The sequence below is a fragment of the Echeneis naucrates genome, chromosome 14, assembly GCF_900963305.1.
Source record: "Echeneis naucrates chromosome 14, fEcheNa1.1, whole genome shotgun sequence".
In the NCBI taxonomy this organism is placed as follows: domain Eukaryota; kingdom Metazoa; phylum Chordata; class Actinopteri; order Carangiformes; family Echeneidae; genus Echeneis; species Echeneis naucrates.
The window spans coordinates 16,631,771-16,648,914 of NC_042524.1; the positions used below are offsets into that span (position 1 = coordinate 16,631,771).

The following is a 17,144-nucleotide window of genomic DNA, read 5'->3' on the forward strand; positions in this document are numbered from 1 at the left end:
TCATGAAATATGGAGCAAAAAAAAAAAAAGCCAACTATTGTTTTTTGAATGATAAACATTGATTGGGGTCAAATGGACCCCAAGGATAATAGGAGGGTTAATCAGAAATGAAATCCATATAAAAGCTCGACGTTTGTTCCCTTTGCAGGCTGCATCATTCTACTGCAACAAGATGGGCTTTGAGCCTTTCGCCTACAAGGGTCTGGAAACAGGCAGTAGAGAGGTGGTGTCTCATGCCATCAGACAGGATAAGGTGAAATCTGTACCATTCTATGCTAATGTAGATAATGAATACTCAATGATCCATGAACTATTATTCACGCACAAACATAACCATGCCGCTTTCTCTTGTCACAGATCATATTTGTGTTTCAATCTCCGCTAAATCCTGGAAATGAGGGTAAATTTCCTCATCGAAAAACACAGACAGAGACACAGAGCATGGACACATCTGGATCTCTGCCTGTTTTTATCTTTTCTCAGAGATGGGAGAGCATTTGAGCAAGCATGGAGATGGAGTCAAAGACATCGCTTTCCAAGTGGAGGACTGTGACTTCTTAATCAAAGTAATACAGCGTTTGAGTTGTTTGAATTTGATGTGCTGATGGGTTGAATTGCACTTTGCATTTAACTGGCCACACCCTGCAGGAAGGAGAATTTGACTGACATTTAATCCCAAGAACCAGAAGTGATTTTCACGTCAAAATTACCAATGCTACTGGTGAAGTGCATTTAAAATAAAAAGATTAGAATCAAACAAAACTTACTAAGTAAAAGTATTCAATCTGCACAATGGCCATTTCAGAATAAGTTTATTACCGGACCATAATTTTTGACACATTACTTTATTGTGCAGCTGCTGAAAACGGAGCTCATCTTTCTAACTGTATATATTGTTGGATTACTTTTGACTTTGGAGTATAAGTACAAAGTAGAAGAAAAAATTTGAGATACTCACATACACGTGCGCGTGCTGTATCTCAAACTGTATTGACTGTGAATGAAGTGCTTATTTAAATGTGACTGAAGGATTCAGTTACATTCAGTTCAGATATGAACTCAACCTGTTTTGTAATGTGCCTCGTATCATGTTATACAAATGTGATGGATAGACTGTGGTAGACTGAAATGTGTTGTAATAGGGACAAACATGCTGGTGTGGTGACAACCTCCCCCACAGCGCAACTTTGATCCCTGCTGTTCACGTGAACAATCATGCTGAGTCAAGGCTGTCGATTTGGGTAACTCTGTTGACCCCCAGGTCACTACAGATACACAACTACCAGTGACTTAATACACAGCTCAGCATTACAGTAGCACCAATTCACCTATGGGAAGCCTGTACAGTGTAGGGGGATATTCTCTCTTCAACCACTGGATGGCCTCCTGTGGTAGCAGTCCACACAGAGACATTGCTTTGTATTGGTACTATACAGTATTTCCACACTTGTCCAATGCTGCTCCATTGACAGACAGCCAAAGAGCGAGGGGCTGCAGTCGTCAAGGAGCCCTGGGTGGAGCAGGACAGCTTCGGCAGGGTCAAGTATGCTGTGATTCAAACGGTATGTAAAGGGAGACACATATTCTAGAGCCACATGTAAATTCACACATGAAACCAGACATGGATAACTTTTGTGTCAATGTTTTGTCCTCAGTATGGCGACACAGTACACACACTCGTTGAATACCTTGGACCCTACAAAGGTCTTTTCCTGCCCGGCTACAGAGAGCCTTTGTTTAAGGATCCTTTCTTAGCCAAACTGTGAGTGTCTTTTATAACAACATCTGATTGTAGTGAAATGTAGCCTAAATATATATATATATATATATTTTTTTTTTTTTTTTTTTTTTGTTGTAAATTTGTAGTAACCGCATATTAAAAAAAAGTCTATGTTATAACAGATAACATATTTCATCTTTGATGTAGGTCAGTTGGTCACAATGAATGTTGAGGAAAGCTCTACTCAGATCTGATCATCTACTTTGATCCTTTTCGTCAATGAAAGCACAAATCATAGTGTGCAAAAGTCCATTTTAAAGCACCACATTCAAAATGTTAGGTAGGAATAGAGAAATATTTACAAAATGTACTCCAAAGTGGAACAGGTAGAGGTAATTTTCTAAATTTCACACTCTTTGCATGCTGGAGTTCTTAGTTTACAACACTCAAAGTTCTTCTCCAAGTATGTGTGTAGTTTTCATGAGGTTTGAGATCAAATCATTAATTATTTAATTCACCTTCTACCGCTTATCCGTTTATGGGTCGCAGGGGGTGCTACAGCAAATCCCAGCTCACACTGGGTGAGGGCGGGGTTCACCCTGGACAGGTCACCAGTCCATCACAGGGCCAACACACAGAGACAGACAGAGACCACTCACACTCAGACCTATGGACGGTTTAGAGTCACCAGTGAACCCAAACATGATGTGTTTGGATGGTGAGAGGAAACCCACACAGGCTCCACAGAAAGGCCCCAGGCCCGGGAACCAAGCCCACAACCTTCTAGTTGTGAGGCACTACTAATAAAAAAAAAAACAAAAAAACAAACAAAAAAAAAAACCCACTAAGCGCTTTCACCCAAAAATGCTATATAAATAATTGAATAATAATTAGGTAGCAGATAAAAAAGCACATGGTTGTAAATTGAGATGATTATATTACCTGGTACTATTTATCTCAGTTACTTTGCTAAACTTGCTCTCTCTTTCTTTTGTAGTCCCGCCATAGGTTTGAACTTCATCGATCACATTGTGGGAAACCAGTCAGATGATGAAATGGTGCCAGTTACAGACTGGTAAGACTCCTGTTCAATTGCATGTGAGCACACAATTGGCACAAGAGGCACACGAAGGGACAAAAGGACAAGTAAACACATTGCAAATGCTCAGAGTGCTCTATAAAACTGCAGAGTAAATTTTGTTTCAAATGAAAGAGAGATGTTCAGTTCCAAATAAGGCTGGGCTTGTTCCTTATCATCATCTTTTTCTGTTTGTGTTCTCTAAATTCCAGGTATCAGAAATGTTTGATGTTCCACCGGTTCTGGTCAATAGACGACAAGCAGATCCATACACAATACAGTTCACTGAGGTCCATAGTGGTGGCAAACTATGAGGAAACCATCAAGATGCCCATTAATGAACCTGCCTTTGGGAAGAAGAAGTCACAGATTCAGGTGTGACTTTTTCATGTATATGTCAGAGTAGCTGCCACTGGCTCTCAGGGGCCCATGTGTGGCTCCCCAGCAGAGTGCTCCATGACCAATGTAGTCATGACACATCAGTGGGCCTGTAGCTTTTAGATTTTAGCTGATTGGAGTTTGTGACACCTCCTGTTTTCCTGCCTACCTTCTGCACTGGCAGGAATATGTGGACTACAACGGGGGTCCGGGTGTTCAGCACATCGCCCTCAACACCTCAAACATTATCAAAGCCGTGAGTCTCCCCAAGCTGAATAATCATCAAAAACTTTTATCTTTGCACCGCTTCCCGTCATTTTTTCCCTATTTTCATCTTAAAAACAGATTGAGAACCTGCAAGCCCGGGGGATGGAGTTCCTCACAGCGCCTGACACTTATTATGTGACCCTGCGAGAGAACCTCAAAGCCGCCAAGATCACAGTGAAAGAGGACCTCAATCGTCTACAGGTAAAGAAATGTATTACTGCACTAAGTGTGAAATGTTTCTTCAAATAGAGAGTTTGAAGAAGTTTCACATATGGCCTATCTGTGTTTCTTTCCAAGGAACTGAAAATCTTAGTAGACTTTGATGACAAAGGATATCTCCTTCAAATCTTCACCAAGCCGGTGCAGGACAGGCCAACCCTCTTCCTGGAGGTCATTCAGCGGAGAAACCACTCTGTAAGTGACCAGTTAGGTTGTCTAGTGGGCTAAGTGATGGACTCAGGGGAGTCTTTAAGGATTTATGTGTGTGTTACGTTTATCCGTTCGATGACGGGATTTACGGGCCTGTGGTCTTGTTTAAGAAGCCGAAACAGAGCCGGCTGAACACCTGTTTACAGCTCCCACCCAGCGTGAGCAGTCAAACAGCAGCCCACTTGTAAAAGCTCAGTAAATCTATCACAGGTAGAGATTAAAAGGCTCAGTGCTTCACAGTGAAGGGGATCTTTGGATTGGGTTGCACCCTGTGGCACTTCATTTATAACAACCAGCACCCATTTGACTTGTCAGAACAGGCACGTTGTGTCACTCTCCAGCATTTTAGCAAGTCTATAGATGTGGATACAATGCATGAAAGTGATAAACTGAACCTGAGCCGCAGCAAAGAATCTCTCAGAGTAACCACCGACCCTTGATCTTTTGATTATCGATGAAAATATTTACGTGAATAATCTGTGAGCTGCTGGCGAGCGGCGAGAATATTTATTTGCCATTTGGGAGCCAAGATCAAAGTGCTGAACGCTGTGAACTGTGTCTGAGAGAAGCTCCCCAGAGCCATAACAAATGACACAGAAGAAGGCAGATCTCTGGGTAATTAGCCATCTGCATGTATCTGTTCTCTGTCCAGGGCTTTGGGGCAGGAAACTTCAAGTCTCTCTTTGAGGCCATTGAGTTGGACCAAGACGCCAGGGGCAACCTCACTGTGCTGACATCCCAGGGGCAAGCTAAAACCTTCGAGTGATCCACTACTGCTGCCAGAGCACACTTAGACTGTTATATATGGCTTTACATTTCAGAGGCAATCAACAGCACCCACCACAGCTACAGTATATCAACCACATATACAGGGTGTTGAACATCTTCAAGTGCCATCAGATATACTTGGAGCTGTCAGTGGACTGTATGGCTAAATAAAGAAACTCATGTTCATGTGGGCTGCTGTTACTGATTGGGAGACAAGGGTACAGATCTTAAAGGAGTATAGTTCAACATTTTTCCTGTTTGATATCTCACTGAGGATACTGCCAGCCACATGTCAGTTCATTTAATATGAAGCATATGTACTGCTTTAGCACCTTTTAGCAGCTGGTAAGTAGGTGTTGTGTTTTGGACGGACACCTTCATGAGAGTAGTTCCAAACTCAGAAGTAGTTCTTTAGCAGTAAACACTTTTCAAGCGTTGCATTGTATACTCCCTCATTTTGAAGACAACTTTAAAACAACCTGGAACCAAAACTTTGCAGTAAACTAATTTTAAGCTATGCACGGTAACCACTCATGACTCAAACTATGCAAGTTGCACAGGATTCTCCACTTGAAAATTGAACTCAACACAGAGGTTTTATTTCAAAATAATTTATTTGCATATACTTGGAATGAAGACAGGTTGATACATCTGTGATGGCACTGGTCAGTTTCCATATAGGAACATTCAGTCTATACAGAAACCACTCTTTCAAACCTGGACAAAATGGATAAATATATTAGTAAATAAATATATTAGTGACTTGTCACTATATTGAAATGTTCTATTATATATAAAATACAACACTATTTCATTTCTGTTTTTGTTGTTCTCTTTTTGTACACAAAGTATCCAAAATATACTGATATATCCCTTAAAGTTCTGCAGGGATTTTAACTCTATTAGAAAAGGCAGTTTCAGCTCATTATTCTTGCAAAACATAACAAAACAAAAACATGAACAACTTGAAGTGAAAAGTCTTGGAACAGGATGAAATCACATCAGATATTCTGCAGCATCATCAAATGCTATTTTCTTTCAACGTGCTGATAGTTTGGGGATTGTTATGAATTAGTATTGATATACTTCTTTTTTTGTTTAATATAAAATCTAATGAAGCCAAAGTGCTGCTTGTAATTCAGTCGTTCCCGTCTCAGAGACTGTTTGGGTGTGAAAAATAACAGATAAGGAAATGATGCTGTGAGGTATAATGGGAAGAGCTGCAGGTGAGAAGTTCTGTATGATTGTCCCAAATGATTTCCTCTTCAATTCTAACACATTCCCTCTTTTAAATCTCAGATTTAAGCACATGAGTGAAGCAGGAAAAAAGGCACAACACATACGATGTCACTGTGTTCAAGATTTTGTGTCTTTGGTTAGACAAGTAAGAGCTTAGCGTGTTGGGAGGTTCCTGATTTAGGATTTGAACAGGTGAAAAGAGTAAGGCACATGTGAGTTAGTAAGTGCTACTGGTTACACTGCAGTACCCATGAGCTCTTCGTCTGCTGCTTGTGCTACGTTAAATCATATCTGCAGTTTGACTGCAAAATAAATAAAAAAAATCCTTTCACATTTTAACTAAGCCTTGACGTGAAAGTCCACGCTAAAACAGAATTCCTCTTTCTCTGAGCTGGGATTATTTAGTCTAGTACATGAGAGCGTGAAGACATATGTGCCAAAGCCAAATACAAGACCTTTGATGGCATCATGACATCGACTTTTATCTACACACTTTAAGTGGGCTGAGACATTTTCTTGGACCTTGAGCATGTCTTCGGTCTGTCAGTCTGCCACAGCCGCTCAGTGGCAACAGAGGGAAGCCTCGGAAACAATTAAACGTGGATTCTGTTATTTCTAGCATTGAGAGATGGCTTTTAAAAACCTTACTTTAAAAGCTATCAGAATATATATATATATAAAAAAGGATAAATCTTCACTAAATACTATACCTGATTACTGATTTATGGTGAACGTTCCTTCAAGTGCTGTAGGGCCAAAGGAAAGAGTGGCAAAGCACCACTACAAAGGATTTTCTGGGGTGTCATTACTGTCTCTAAGATGAATTGTTCTTCTTTCCAGTGTCTGATTGTTCCTGAGACTTTTCTCAGACTAACTGTGAAAGCACACCAAGCTTTCATTAAATTGGTGCTAAAACAAACAGCTCTATTGATACCTAGGACTATAAGGCCACCCGGCATAGCTTTACTCCAGTTACATGATCATCATCATTATAGTCAATATTTCGTTTCCACAAACTTTGGTTGCTGGCAGACAGTGGGACGGGCATATCCTTTCTAGAGGATAATTGGAAATTGTGATGATTCGGGCATTAAAGCAGCAGAGGATATGGTTGTTATCCTTCTGGGGAGCCTGTTCACTCTCAGGAGGTTCAGGGGGTTCAACAGCACTGAGGTCAAACATGTAAAGTAACCACTGGCAAGAGAACAAGAATGAGATAATAGCTTGTAATGACAATGACGTAATTCAGTCAAACCGGTTAATTAGAAAGTTAAAAAAAAAAAAAAAAAAAAAAAAAAATTAAAAAATGATACACTGCAAAAAAATTGGGGAAAAAAAAAAACAAAAAACAAAAAACAGAAAACAGAGTAGAACAGAAAATGATCCAAAAACACAAACGAAAATGATAAAAACAGCTGCCATTATTGAAATAATGAAAACAAGGCCCATGCACGGCTCAGCAACCTCAGTGAATGCTCAATGCTTGATGAACCTTTCTCTCCATGAAGACAGGTCAGACTGCCAGGAGAATCATTTTTAGTTGAGTTTATGGGAGCTACATGGTTGTGACACACACAAAGACAAAAAAATTACTACAGCAGTACCTTTAAAGACCCCGTGTGAGGCATGTTAAGAAATCTGAGCTGAGGTAGGCTGGAGGGTAAAGGTTCTCACAGCTGAGGCTGGACTCAGCGAAGGAAGACCAAGATCACACTAGTGAATGTTAAGTACCTCTAAGATAAATCTTTTTTTTTTTTTTTTTTTTTTTTTTTCCAAAATAGAGTGAGCAATGCACAGATGGATTCTCACTTCATCAGAGCTCAACAGCCTAAGCGAGGATCATTTGTTAGTTGTCATGAAGGAGCATGGAACGTGTGATTTAATGTCAAAATGTTGAATATTCTTCTTTATGACTGACACAGAGACACTTTTCCCCTTTGTGGTGTTTGAGTTGCTTTCCCAGCAAACTCCCCACCTCTAAACATTTAAATCATTCCATGTATTCTGATAATGAAACACATAACAATCATTTTTAATAACCAAACTAACTCAGCTGTAAGCGTGTTACAGTGTGTGAGCTTTGAATCCTGGCGGCAGCTGGACGAAGGCATTGCTGTGGGAATCATGTGGAAGACATGAGAGCAATTAGTCAATGAGAAGCTTGTCCATTCTGGCTCCTGTGTAGCAGCGTGATAATGGGGATGCAACAAGTTCTCACACACCAGACTCCTCCTCTGATCCTGCAGACACAAAAACAGGCCACGTCAGTGTCAAAGAAAAAGAACATGGGCTTACAGGTTATCGATGAGGGTGCAGATTAAGAGAAGAACTAAACTGATCAATGCACGCTCGTTATTATGACGCTGATACACCTTCTGCTGCTGCTACAGCCTCCACCTCTATCTATGTCATCAACACTGTACATAATCAACTACCCATAATAACCCAGTTGGCTGACTGAAAAGGGTTTATGTCAGGACTAAGTTTGTTGGATATCTTCCCAATCTTACGCTTGCTTATAACCACTCTGACGGTCATCAGGCGTTCCTCGCTTTGCTGTGATGTCACCAATGGTGTCACGTATTAGTATTTACTTTGGAGACTAACACGTTCTTTTAGGGTAAACAGAAAGCACCTGTTGATGTTAAAAAGATGAAGCAGTGAGACACCCACCCTGATTGTGGCATAATGTTTGGCAGTATAAACGAATGTCTGTGTTGCAGTCTGCAGCAGGCCCATGGTGCAACCTGCAGGGCGGCCTGTCCATTGAAGTCCCAGGCCCCAGGAGCTGAGGTTCTGAGCGAGCCTGCTGCACCTGTTTTTGCCACACAACATGGGCCCCAGCACAACAGGGCCAGTCCTCCATTCCTCCTGAGCCCAGAATGAAGGGCATGGGGACAAGAGCAGGGTGTAACTCAGCAGGGGGACAACAGAAGCCCTGGTCGTAGTGAATGTGGATGCTACATTCGTCCTGCAGATCCAGGTTCTGGTGGAAGCGAACAGAGGGCCCGTCGAGCACACAGCCACCAACTCGCCCAAGAGGAGCAGGAGGGTGCCCATGTCCCTGGTGGCAGCAATGAGGTTGCCGCTGTAAGGGGCCCGAGGACATTAGGACAGGAGGTCCTGTAAGGCTGTTGGAGTCAATGTCCTGACACTCTGCCTGTCCGGGGCTGGGCCGATCTGTGGGATCTGGCTTTGGGTGCTGGCAGGGGTTGTGGTTAGGGGAGTACACAGGTGAGTCTTTGTCCAGGACATGAGCAGCTGATGCAGCTGCAGTGGCCCCCTGCTCCTCATCGGAGCCTCTGCTGGGGCCCTGGCTTTGCTCCCCCTCCTCATAGTGGTGGTGTCTGTGGCGGTGGTAGTGGATGTGACTGAGCACAGTCTGAGGCTGCTCTTCAGGGCAGCCCGTTTTGTTCACCACAGAATCCAGAGACCTGGGCCGGGCCTGGGCACCAGCCTCCAGGCTGTTCCTCCGGGGGCCTCGTCCAGGACCTGGCGCATAATACACAAACGGATCATAGTCACTGCTCAGAGAGCTACGGAAGGTGGACCAGCTGCCATAAACTCCCTGCAGGGAAATGTCTGTACAGTTGAGAACTGAGTCACTGGAGGAGCCATGACAGGGCCCTGAGCTGGAATCACTTGCTGGCCCATCAGCCAAGTACCCACTGCGCTCTGTGTGGTAGCTGCCTCCTGAGCAGCTTCCCTCGTCCTGCCGGCAAAGGGCTGGCGCTCCACGGGTCTGAGGTGGGACTGAGGCAGTGTGGTGCAGCCTGGAGCAGGATGCACTTCTCTGGGTCGGACATGACGACCGGTAATTATGGCAGGAACGACGAGGGGTGTAGTGGTGAGCCGACGTCCTGCAGTTACTTCCAATCCTGTGGGGCCTTCCCGGACCCTCTGCAGGAAGGCGATACCCACAACTGGAGCCAAGAGGCCTGCTGGTGAGGAACCGCAGTGTTTGGGTGTCCATGGGAGAAGAGCCACTATAGTGGCCTAGAGAAGGATATGGTCCTGAGGGTCCATGAGGATAGTGGGGCCTCATAGAGAAGGGGATGACATGCTGAGGAAAGGGGTGGCTGTGTGGACTGCTGTAAGGCTGAGAATGCAGGAAGGCTTGGCTTTGTTCTGGACTCTGCTGGAGCCTGCTCCTCTGGGGCTGCCGCTCGGTCCCTGTGGACCACAGCAGGAGTTACAATACACTGCAGACTGTAGTGCACATCAAATTAGATTCTTTATAGCAGAGTCAAAATATTGTAAAACAAAAACAACAATAACAAAAATGAGAACGTATTTCTGCAGTCTACAGGTTGACAGACCTTTAATAAAATTAATTAAAATTAAAATGCGCTTGTTCTCACCCATGATGTTGTGCATGCAGAGGGGGCAGGTGCGGTTCTGCAGCAGCCAGGGATCGATGCAGTCTTTATGAAACTCATGAGTGCAGGAGATGATCCGCAAATGCTGGGAAAGAAATGAAAGACAGAGGTGGGTTCAAGGATATGTGACAAGTTTCACACTGAATAACTTACTAATGTGCTCCCTGCTCTGCGTCCTCTTACCTGCCCATCCTGGAACTCCTCCAGGCAAATAGCACAGACAGGACTTGAGCTGGAGCTGCTGGCTGACCCCCAGCCTCCTCGGGGGCGGTGTGAGCCTGAGCAGCCCTGAGAGCTGTAGGTTTTGGTCTCCAGTCGGCTAATGGCCTGCATGGTCTGCTGATGGACAGAATCCTGCACATACAGGAATGGGGGGATTGGAAAAGCTTTGAGATTGGCAGCTGAGGTGTGCGTCCGAATCAATCACAATCCACTGACACATTTGCCTCTGAAAGCTTCATACTTCTGCCAGTGATGCTGCTGTCACTCACCCAGGTTCTGCTGGACTTGCACTTGTAGCGGAAAGCAAATATTAAGACGATGGTGAGAATAGCCAGGACAATGGTGAGCAGAATCCCAACATCATAATGTGGCTGGCAAGGCGAAAGAATGGAGGAGAGAAAATATTTATAATCATTCAATCACACCACAGCAGTGGTGGTGTTCATGTCCATGCTCGTATTAGCACCCTCTCCTCTCTTTGCTTGATGGTCCATTGGCATCCTAACACTTTGCACAATCAAGCTTGTGTATTGCACACATAACACCATCAAACAAAGACTCTTGATTGAACTTTCAGATAATATGATCAGAAATTTTCAGTAATTTCCCTGAGTGTTGTTTTCCTCTTCTTGCCAGTCAAAAGGCAAGTGAAAGTGCATGAGAGCTCAGTATAAATGATGTATGTGAGGGTGTGCGTGCTTCAGCGCTCACCCATTTAGACTGCTCCACCATGATCTCGATGCGAACCTTGGCCTCCTCGTTCTTGTTGACCAACCCCATCAGCTCCTCAGCATCCTCAGCCTCCACCAGGACGACGGGACGGGGAAGAGAGTCTATTTCACGCAGCTGCGCCATGCAAACAGGGCAGCCGCCGAAGCGGGAGGAGTTAAACGCAACATTATGATCGTCTTCTCTATGCAGACTCATATAATTCATCAAGGTCTGGCTGTGTTTTTGTACATGCACACTCACCTCGGCTGCAGCGTTGGCATCATCACTGACATCAAAGATCACAGCCTGAGCTCCTTTATCCAGTGCCATGCGAGCCTGAAGGAGAACCAGGAGATTCTTTAGGTCTCTTTCATTTTAGCAGCACAATGGATACCCAAACAACTGAAAACAATTTCTCTTAGACAGAGCGTGTCCATACACGTGGTGGAGGCTTGATGAACATTGGCGTCTGGGTCTAACACCATCACTAGATGGCAGTCATGTCACAGGCCTCAGGCCTCCAAAATCAGAGCAAAGTTCCTCCTGCCACCTCTCCACCTGACTCTCAGTGGCAGAAATGCTGATTTGAAAGTGTGTCAGCGTGGAGGCCACAGCACAAATATGCTGTTCCTTTTCTAATGTTGGAGACATGTAACAACAGAGTGTTATCTGGCTCAGTGAGAGAAGAGGCTGGAAATGGTGAACGGGGTACCATTCAAATTAGCCTTTTGTATCCAAACTAAGCAGGTCTCCAAATCTATCATATTGTCAGTGCAATTTTCAAGCTAAATCATGACATACAGTGTAGCCTTTAGCCTTTACATACTGGCACACGTTTGCTTCCTTTTCTACTATTCATGGATTTAATAATATTGTTTTTTTTTTTCTCTACACTGTGTGCGTTTGCCCTGTTATTATGCTGACCAGCTCCTGACCAGCAAGAGCGTGTGCGTACCTGACTTCATCATGTCTAAAAGGCGCTGAGTGGTGCTTGTCTTATCAAAAGCCCAGAAGTGCCTGTCTTCTGGTGACGCCAGTGAGAAAACAAATAACCGCCTTTTCATCAATATCTCATCACATGCTCTGAAACGTCCCGCGTCTGCCAACACCTAATGAGTAGGAGACACAAGTTTAAACACCTAATCACCCAGGTCAAACACAACACTAAACAGTGATTCCAGGCTCACTGTTCACACCCCACGGCATCAAGGTGTGTGTTTTGCGGTTTGTGTGCGTTGTGTGTGTGCACGTGTGCCTGTGTGTGCCGCCGTACATGCGTGCACTCACGGACAATATATACTTCACTCAGTTGATCCATATTTGTGCAGCAGGGGCACTGAGCTGAGATTGTTTTTTCACACAAAAAGATTAAAGTCTTTGTTTCCTTTGTATTGAGAATCTTACCCAGAGTTTACTTATGTTACATGAATGTGCAGATGCAATGTCTTTCTGCGTAGTTGTGAGTTTGCAGAAGTAGAGGCAGAAGGCCACAGCATAAGCAGTCAAAGAAAAGAAATCAAATCCCCTGTGATTTGGCCTCCAGCTCTCGTGCAGCGCCTTTTCCTCTGTCTCATCTGAACAGTAATTGTAGTACATGCGTAGGCCTAAATGGGGTGTGGTCACAAAGGGGGGAAAATCTGGATCTTTGACATGTGGGAATTTGCTTTACCTGGGGTTCAAAAGGTCTCCATGCAGCACTCTGCCCATGTGTCCTCTAATCGTGGTAATAAATGAATGAAAGCCTGCTCTAGTGGTCCACACACGCACACACACATACAAAACATGTACACGCAGAACAGACACACTCCTAGAGTGTGGACAAACAAAATCCAGTATAAGAACATAGCATACTATATTTCTCAGATGACTGCTGCTGTGGTCTTATTATATCAGACCATTAGTAGTAGTGGCACCACAGTGTGGTCGCTGAGACCTACGCCTCTACTGGACCACAGCCCTGGACTGGGCCTAAGAGATCTCATTACACGATCAACAGCAGATATATTTAACCTTTAATGCTGCAATGAAAAGTACAGGTCTGATGCTAACAAGACACTTAAAAAGGAGCGCCAGCTAAAGTGTTTCAACATCTCAAGGTTTGTTATGGTCGGCGCTGTAACAGACAGAGCTGTGGTTAGGTAAACACCCATCCTGGTGAGGTGCAACTTGACACATGTGATTAAACACTTGGCATTTGAGTAAAAGCAATCGCTGCATCGGAAATGACTGTGGTTTACAGAGTTATACAGTGAAGATGTCAGCACTGAAAAACTAACAAACAGCACTGCACACACCACAACAGACTGTTGCTATATTCTGACACTGTTTTGGGTATTTGAGGCAGGGTGTGGACAAACGTGGGAGATGTCCAGCTGTGCTTCTTGAAACGCTGGCGTTACAGATTGGTGAGAGTGGTAGCAGGTCACAGGCAACTTTCTCCAAAAGCAAACTGTCACAAACACGATCACGAAGGGCACAGGGCCAGACACACACACATGCAGGTATTTATTCATCTGAACACACGCAGCCGACTTTCATACAGCTATACTGGCCGCCCACAAATGACAAATTTTATCCATAAAACGATCATTGCTAGTTTTCACTAGGTTTCTCACAGTTTGAAAAACATTTGACAGATGCTCATAGAGACACAAATCGTAACCACAGTGGGCATGGACACCTATTGCAGCTGGGGCGGTCAAATGATTTAGACAAATCATGTGCTCCATCTATCTACGCTATCAAATTCGGCTCATCTTGCACAGATCCTGTCACTCCAGCCAGTGACCGCCCTCTCCAGCAGTGGGTGGCCTACTTGGGGCCAGCCAGCCAGAGCTGTTTGTTTACATCCCTGGCGAGGTGCGGTGTGCGAGCCAAGCCTGGCATCACTGTGCGTTCCCCACTGGGTAGAAGCAATCTACGCTGCTGTGATGTCTTTATATCATGTAAGGGATAGGCCAAGCTTTTTCCGTCACCTGACATGGCTTCGTGGGTTAAAGTCTTAGTGCTTGTCATGTGGTGCAGATGGCAAAGCCAGGCCAGCGGACCAACGGCCTTCATCTGCAGGTGCCAGTGTAATGGAAGACACAGGAAGGAGCAATATTATACACACACATACACATATTTAGTCTTGCCACGAAGAAAAACCTGCTACATTAATGGAACATCTATGATTGCAGAACTATATTCAGAGTGACCCAGCAGCTCTATAACCTCTGACTTTTGACTGTGGATTTTATGCATTCCTAAGACCTTCACTAAAAGGTGCAGACCATGACCTGGAGCAGAGGTCACAACACAAGGCTTCAATCATTCATACTCATACTGAGCCCTCGTCGGCTGGTTTTCAATTTAAAACAACAAAGAAGAAGATAACAAAAAGCTGTTTATAACAAGAAGAAGATCAAATCTAATTTCTATCTAGGTTTTTTCACTAAACCAGACTATAGGAATGCAACTTAGAATAAATACTAAATAGTGAGCATTGTTGTTTTTATTGTGAAAATCTCTGAACCCTTCAGAAACATGCAACTATACTGTATTTAACTTGGTCTAACTTTGTAGTACTTGTGGGGACCCAGCTGGTCTGTTTTCCCAGCGTGACTCTCCACATCATTCAGTGCAAGAGTCAATTATAGCATGGAATAATATGTGTGGGAATAAGGAGTGAGAGTGAAAGAGGTAAAGAAAAAAGAGAGGGACAGGGAGGGAGGCGAGCATGCTGTGGTGCTGCTGCATTAAAGCGTCTAATGACAGAGTACAGAGCTCTGGGCCTACAGGTCTGAGGCTGAGACTCTGCTCTGTCATTTCTTTCTTTTGACCGGCCCGGCACACTGGAACCATTACTGAGGCACTGGGACACGCCGCATGGCTAAAAGAGGAGCAGGCTGGGGGGCGGGGGCCAGTGACGATGATTTGGAAGGCGTACATACAAGTTTGGAGGTTTACTGACTGGTCAGTGTAGCGTAAATGTCAGGATCACATATTGGCTCACTCACTCATTTTCACTGGTAAAGAGCATTACTTTGAAAATGACAACATTTAAAAGCAGCTAGTCAACCACCACGTTAGCAGTGACCTGATGATGGTGCTAGATGGAAAGTTGACAAAAGTTATTAACAGTGGTTAGGATGTCACAGCCTGGACTGAAGTAAGCCAACCACCTCCGATTTATAGTCCAACTGGTTGGTTATATTAAAATTCACAGTGCAAAGTTCCAACAGAGTCCCAATTTGAGAACTGCAGATGATAAACTCTAAGGCAGTGTTATTAGTAACACTATAATCCAATGAGCAGTTGATATGTACAGGAATAAAAGAACAACGTAACATTGAATATATGAGTATTATATATTTATATATATATAATATTTTTATTTGAATATATTTTTTTAAAATAAGTAATTTATATTAACTTTCTGCACTAGAAAACACTCTTGTTGACAGGCAATCATCAGTTCCTCACTTATTTGATAAAATTTGTGATGAATATCTAGCTGATGTGCTCAAAGTATTTGAATATAATATCGCCTATTTGACACAGTGAGGCACAATCCTGAGCATCAGACTCATGGCAGGAGCTGATTTGGCTGAGTGTCATGTGGACCTTGAGTCCTGTCTAAAAATAGAAATGCCCTGGAATTTGTATTTGGCCAAATGAAACCATCCACATGACTAAACTGTATTCACAGAGAGATGCACAATTTTCAATTTAAATGCTTTTCATATATACACAGAAAATAAAATGAACTCTTAACTTACATTAGTACCAAACTCATAGAGTAGAGTACATGTCACATCACGTAGAACTAGAATAGACAACAATCGACAAATGGATGATTTTGGTGTCTGTGCTTTAATCTTTTAAATTCCGCTGGCACCACAATATTGTCTGCTTATACTTTAATACATTTGTGGACTGTATTTTAGCTTTTTTTCCCTATTGACCTTACATCTTGGCGATCAAGGGTCGACGATTAAAGGGCCTTTGTTTTTAGAAGTGGCACTCATAGGACAGATATTTCTTTTCCTAACTTGCATGGTGCAAAACATTTCAATTTCACTGTCAAAGTTAATATTTAAAAAATATTAAGCAAAGTTTTTAATCGTTTCACAGCAACTATATTCCTTGCACAATTTCTTATGGCCGAGCACACTGATATAAAAGTTGAAATAGTTTGGTAAATTACATCAAAAAATAACCAAAAGCAGAAGGCCTTGCTTTAAATATTGTTTCCCTGTCTTTGAAGCTGTGTATTTAAGTCTAATTGTGTGTGAATAATTGTTATATGTGTGTGTGCTGTGTGATTGCCGGGTGCTCACTAAGCGACAGTTAAGTTGCTTGGAGGAGGGAAGGGTGTGGCCCTGCTGGGTATCTATTACTCACAAGGATACTTTGATGTGGGGCCGCTGGAGGGGGGGCAACTACTCAATGAAGAGGAGGGGAGGCAGAGGAGGGGAAGCAAGTCAGGGCAGGTGAGCAGATTCTACGTTCTCAGAAAAAAGTATTGAGCCTGAGGGGGTGGGCCTGAATCATACACACTCCACCTCCTCCTGCTTCTACCTGCCATTCATCTTGGCACACACACACACTAACACCCGAGCACGCACACACAAGGACACTAAATCCAGAACGTGGGCTTGGCCATCCTTCTCCTGCAGAGGAGAGAGACATACTGGAAAAAAGTTATGAACCTGATCTGCCTGTCTGGAGGTAAGAAAGGTCACACAGAGAACTCACAGTATTGAAGTTCCCTCCTCCCCTTCCTCTCCCTCTCTCTCTCTCTCTCTCTCTTTACACTTCCCCTGTCTCTCGCCCCCTCTCCTCAGCAGGCCCCGGGTTAGCTGTGACACACATTTGAAATGCAAAGCACAAGTTGACAGAGAAAGACCAATGCCATCTGATACACTATCGTTTGCTAAACACATCCTCGAAACATCAAAGAGCTGGGCAT

The 17,144-nt window shown here is 43.6% G+C and overlaps 2 protein-coding genes across 2 annotated transcripts in view; one reads left to right on the top strand and one right to left on the bottom strand.

Moving 5' to 3' along the window:
* Window positions 1-157: 157 nt before the first annotated feature.
* Window positions 158-4,660, top strand: hpda (4-hydroxyphenylpyruvate dioxygenase a). The gene is made up of 11 exons (XM_029519806.1): window positions 158-253; window positions 358-400; window positions 484-566; window positions 1,473-1,562; window positions 1,656-1,762; window positions 2,718-2,795; window positions 3,011-3,173; window positions 3,361-3,432; window positions 3,522-3,644; window positions 3,741-3,857; window positions 4,525-4,660. The coding sequence occupies exons 1-11, from the start codon at window positions 173-175 to the stop codon at window positions 4,636-4,638; spliced, it is 1,071 nt and encodes a 356-aa protein (XP_029375666.1). The 5' UTR covers window positions 158-172; the 3' UTR covers window positions 4,639-4,660.
* A 2,942-nt stretch (window positions 4,661-7,602) lies between these two features.
* The window catches only part of rnf43 (ring finger protein 43), a 69,734-nt gene continuing 60,192 nt past the window's right edge, over window positions 7,603-17,144 (bottom strand). The window contains exons 3-9 of the mRNA XM_029520181.1: window positions 11,453-11,527; window positions 11,192-11,326; window positions 10,750-10,851; window positions 10,442-10,612; window positions 10,241-10,343; window positions 8,553-10,052; window positions 7,603-8,119 (exon numbers count right to left, since the gene is read on the bottom strand). Of these exons, the coding sequence (XP_029376041.1) occupies window positions 8,094-8,119; window positions 8,553-10,052; window positions 10,241-10,343; window positions 10,442-10,612; window positions 10,750-10,851; window positions 11,192-11,326; window positions 11,453-11,527 (2,112 nt within the window). The 3' untranslated portion in view covers window positions 7,603-8,093. The remainder of the gene's footprint in view (window positions 8,120-8,552; window positions 10,053-10,240; window positions 10,344-10,441; window positions 10,613-10,749; window positions 10,852-11,191; window positions 11,327-11,452; window positions 11,528-17,144) is intronic.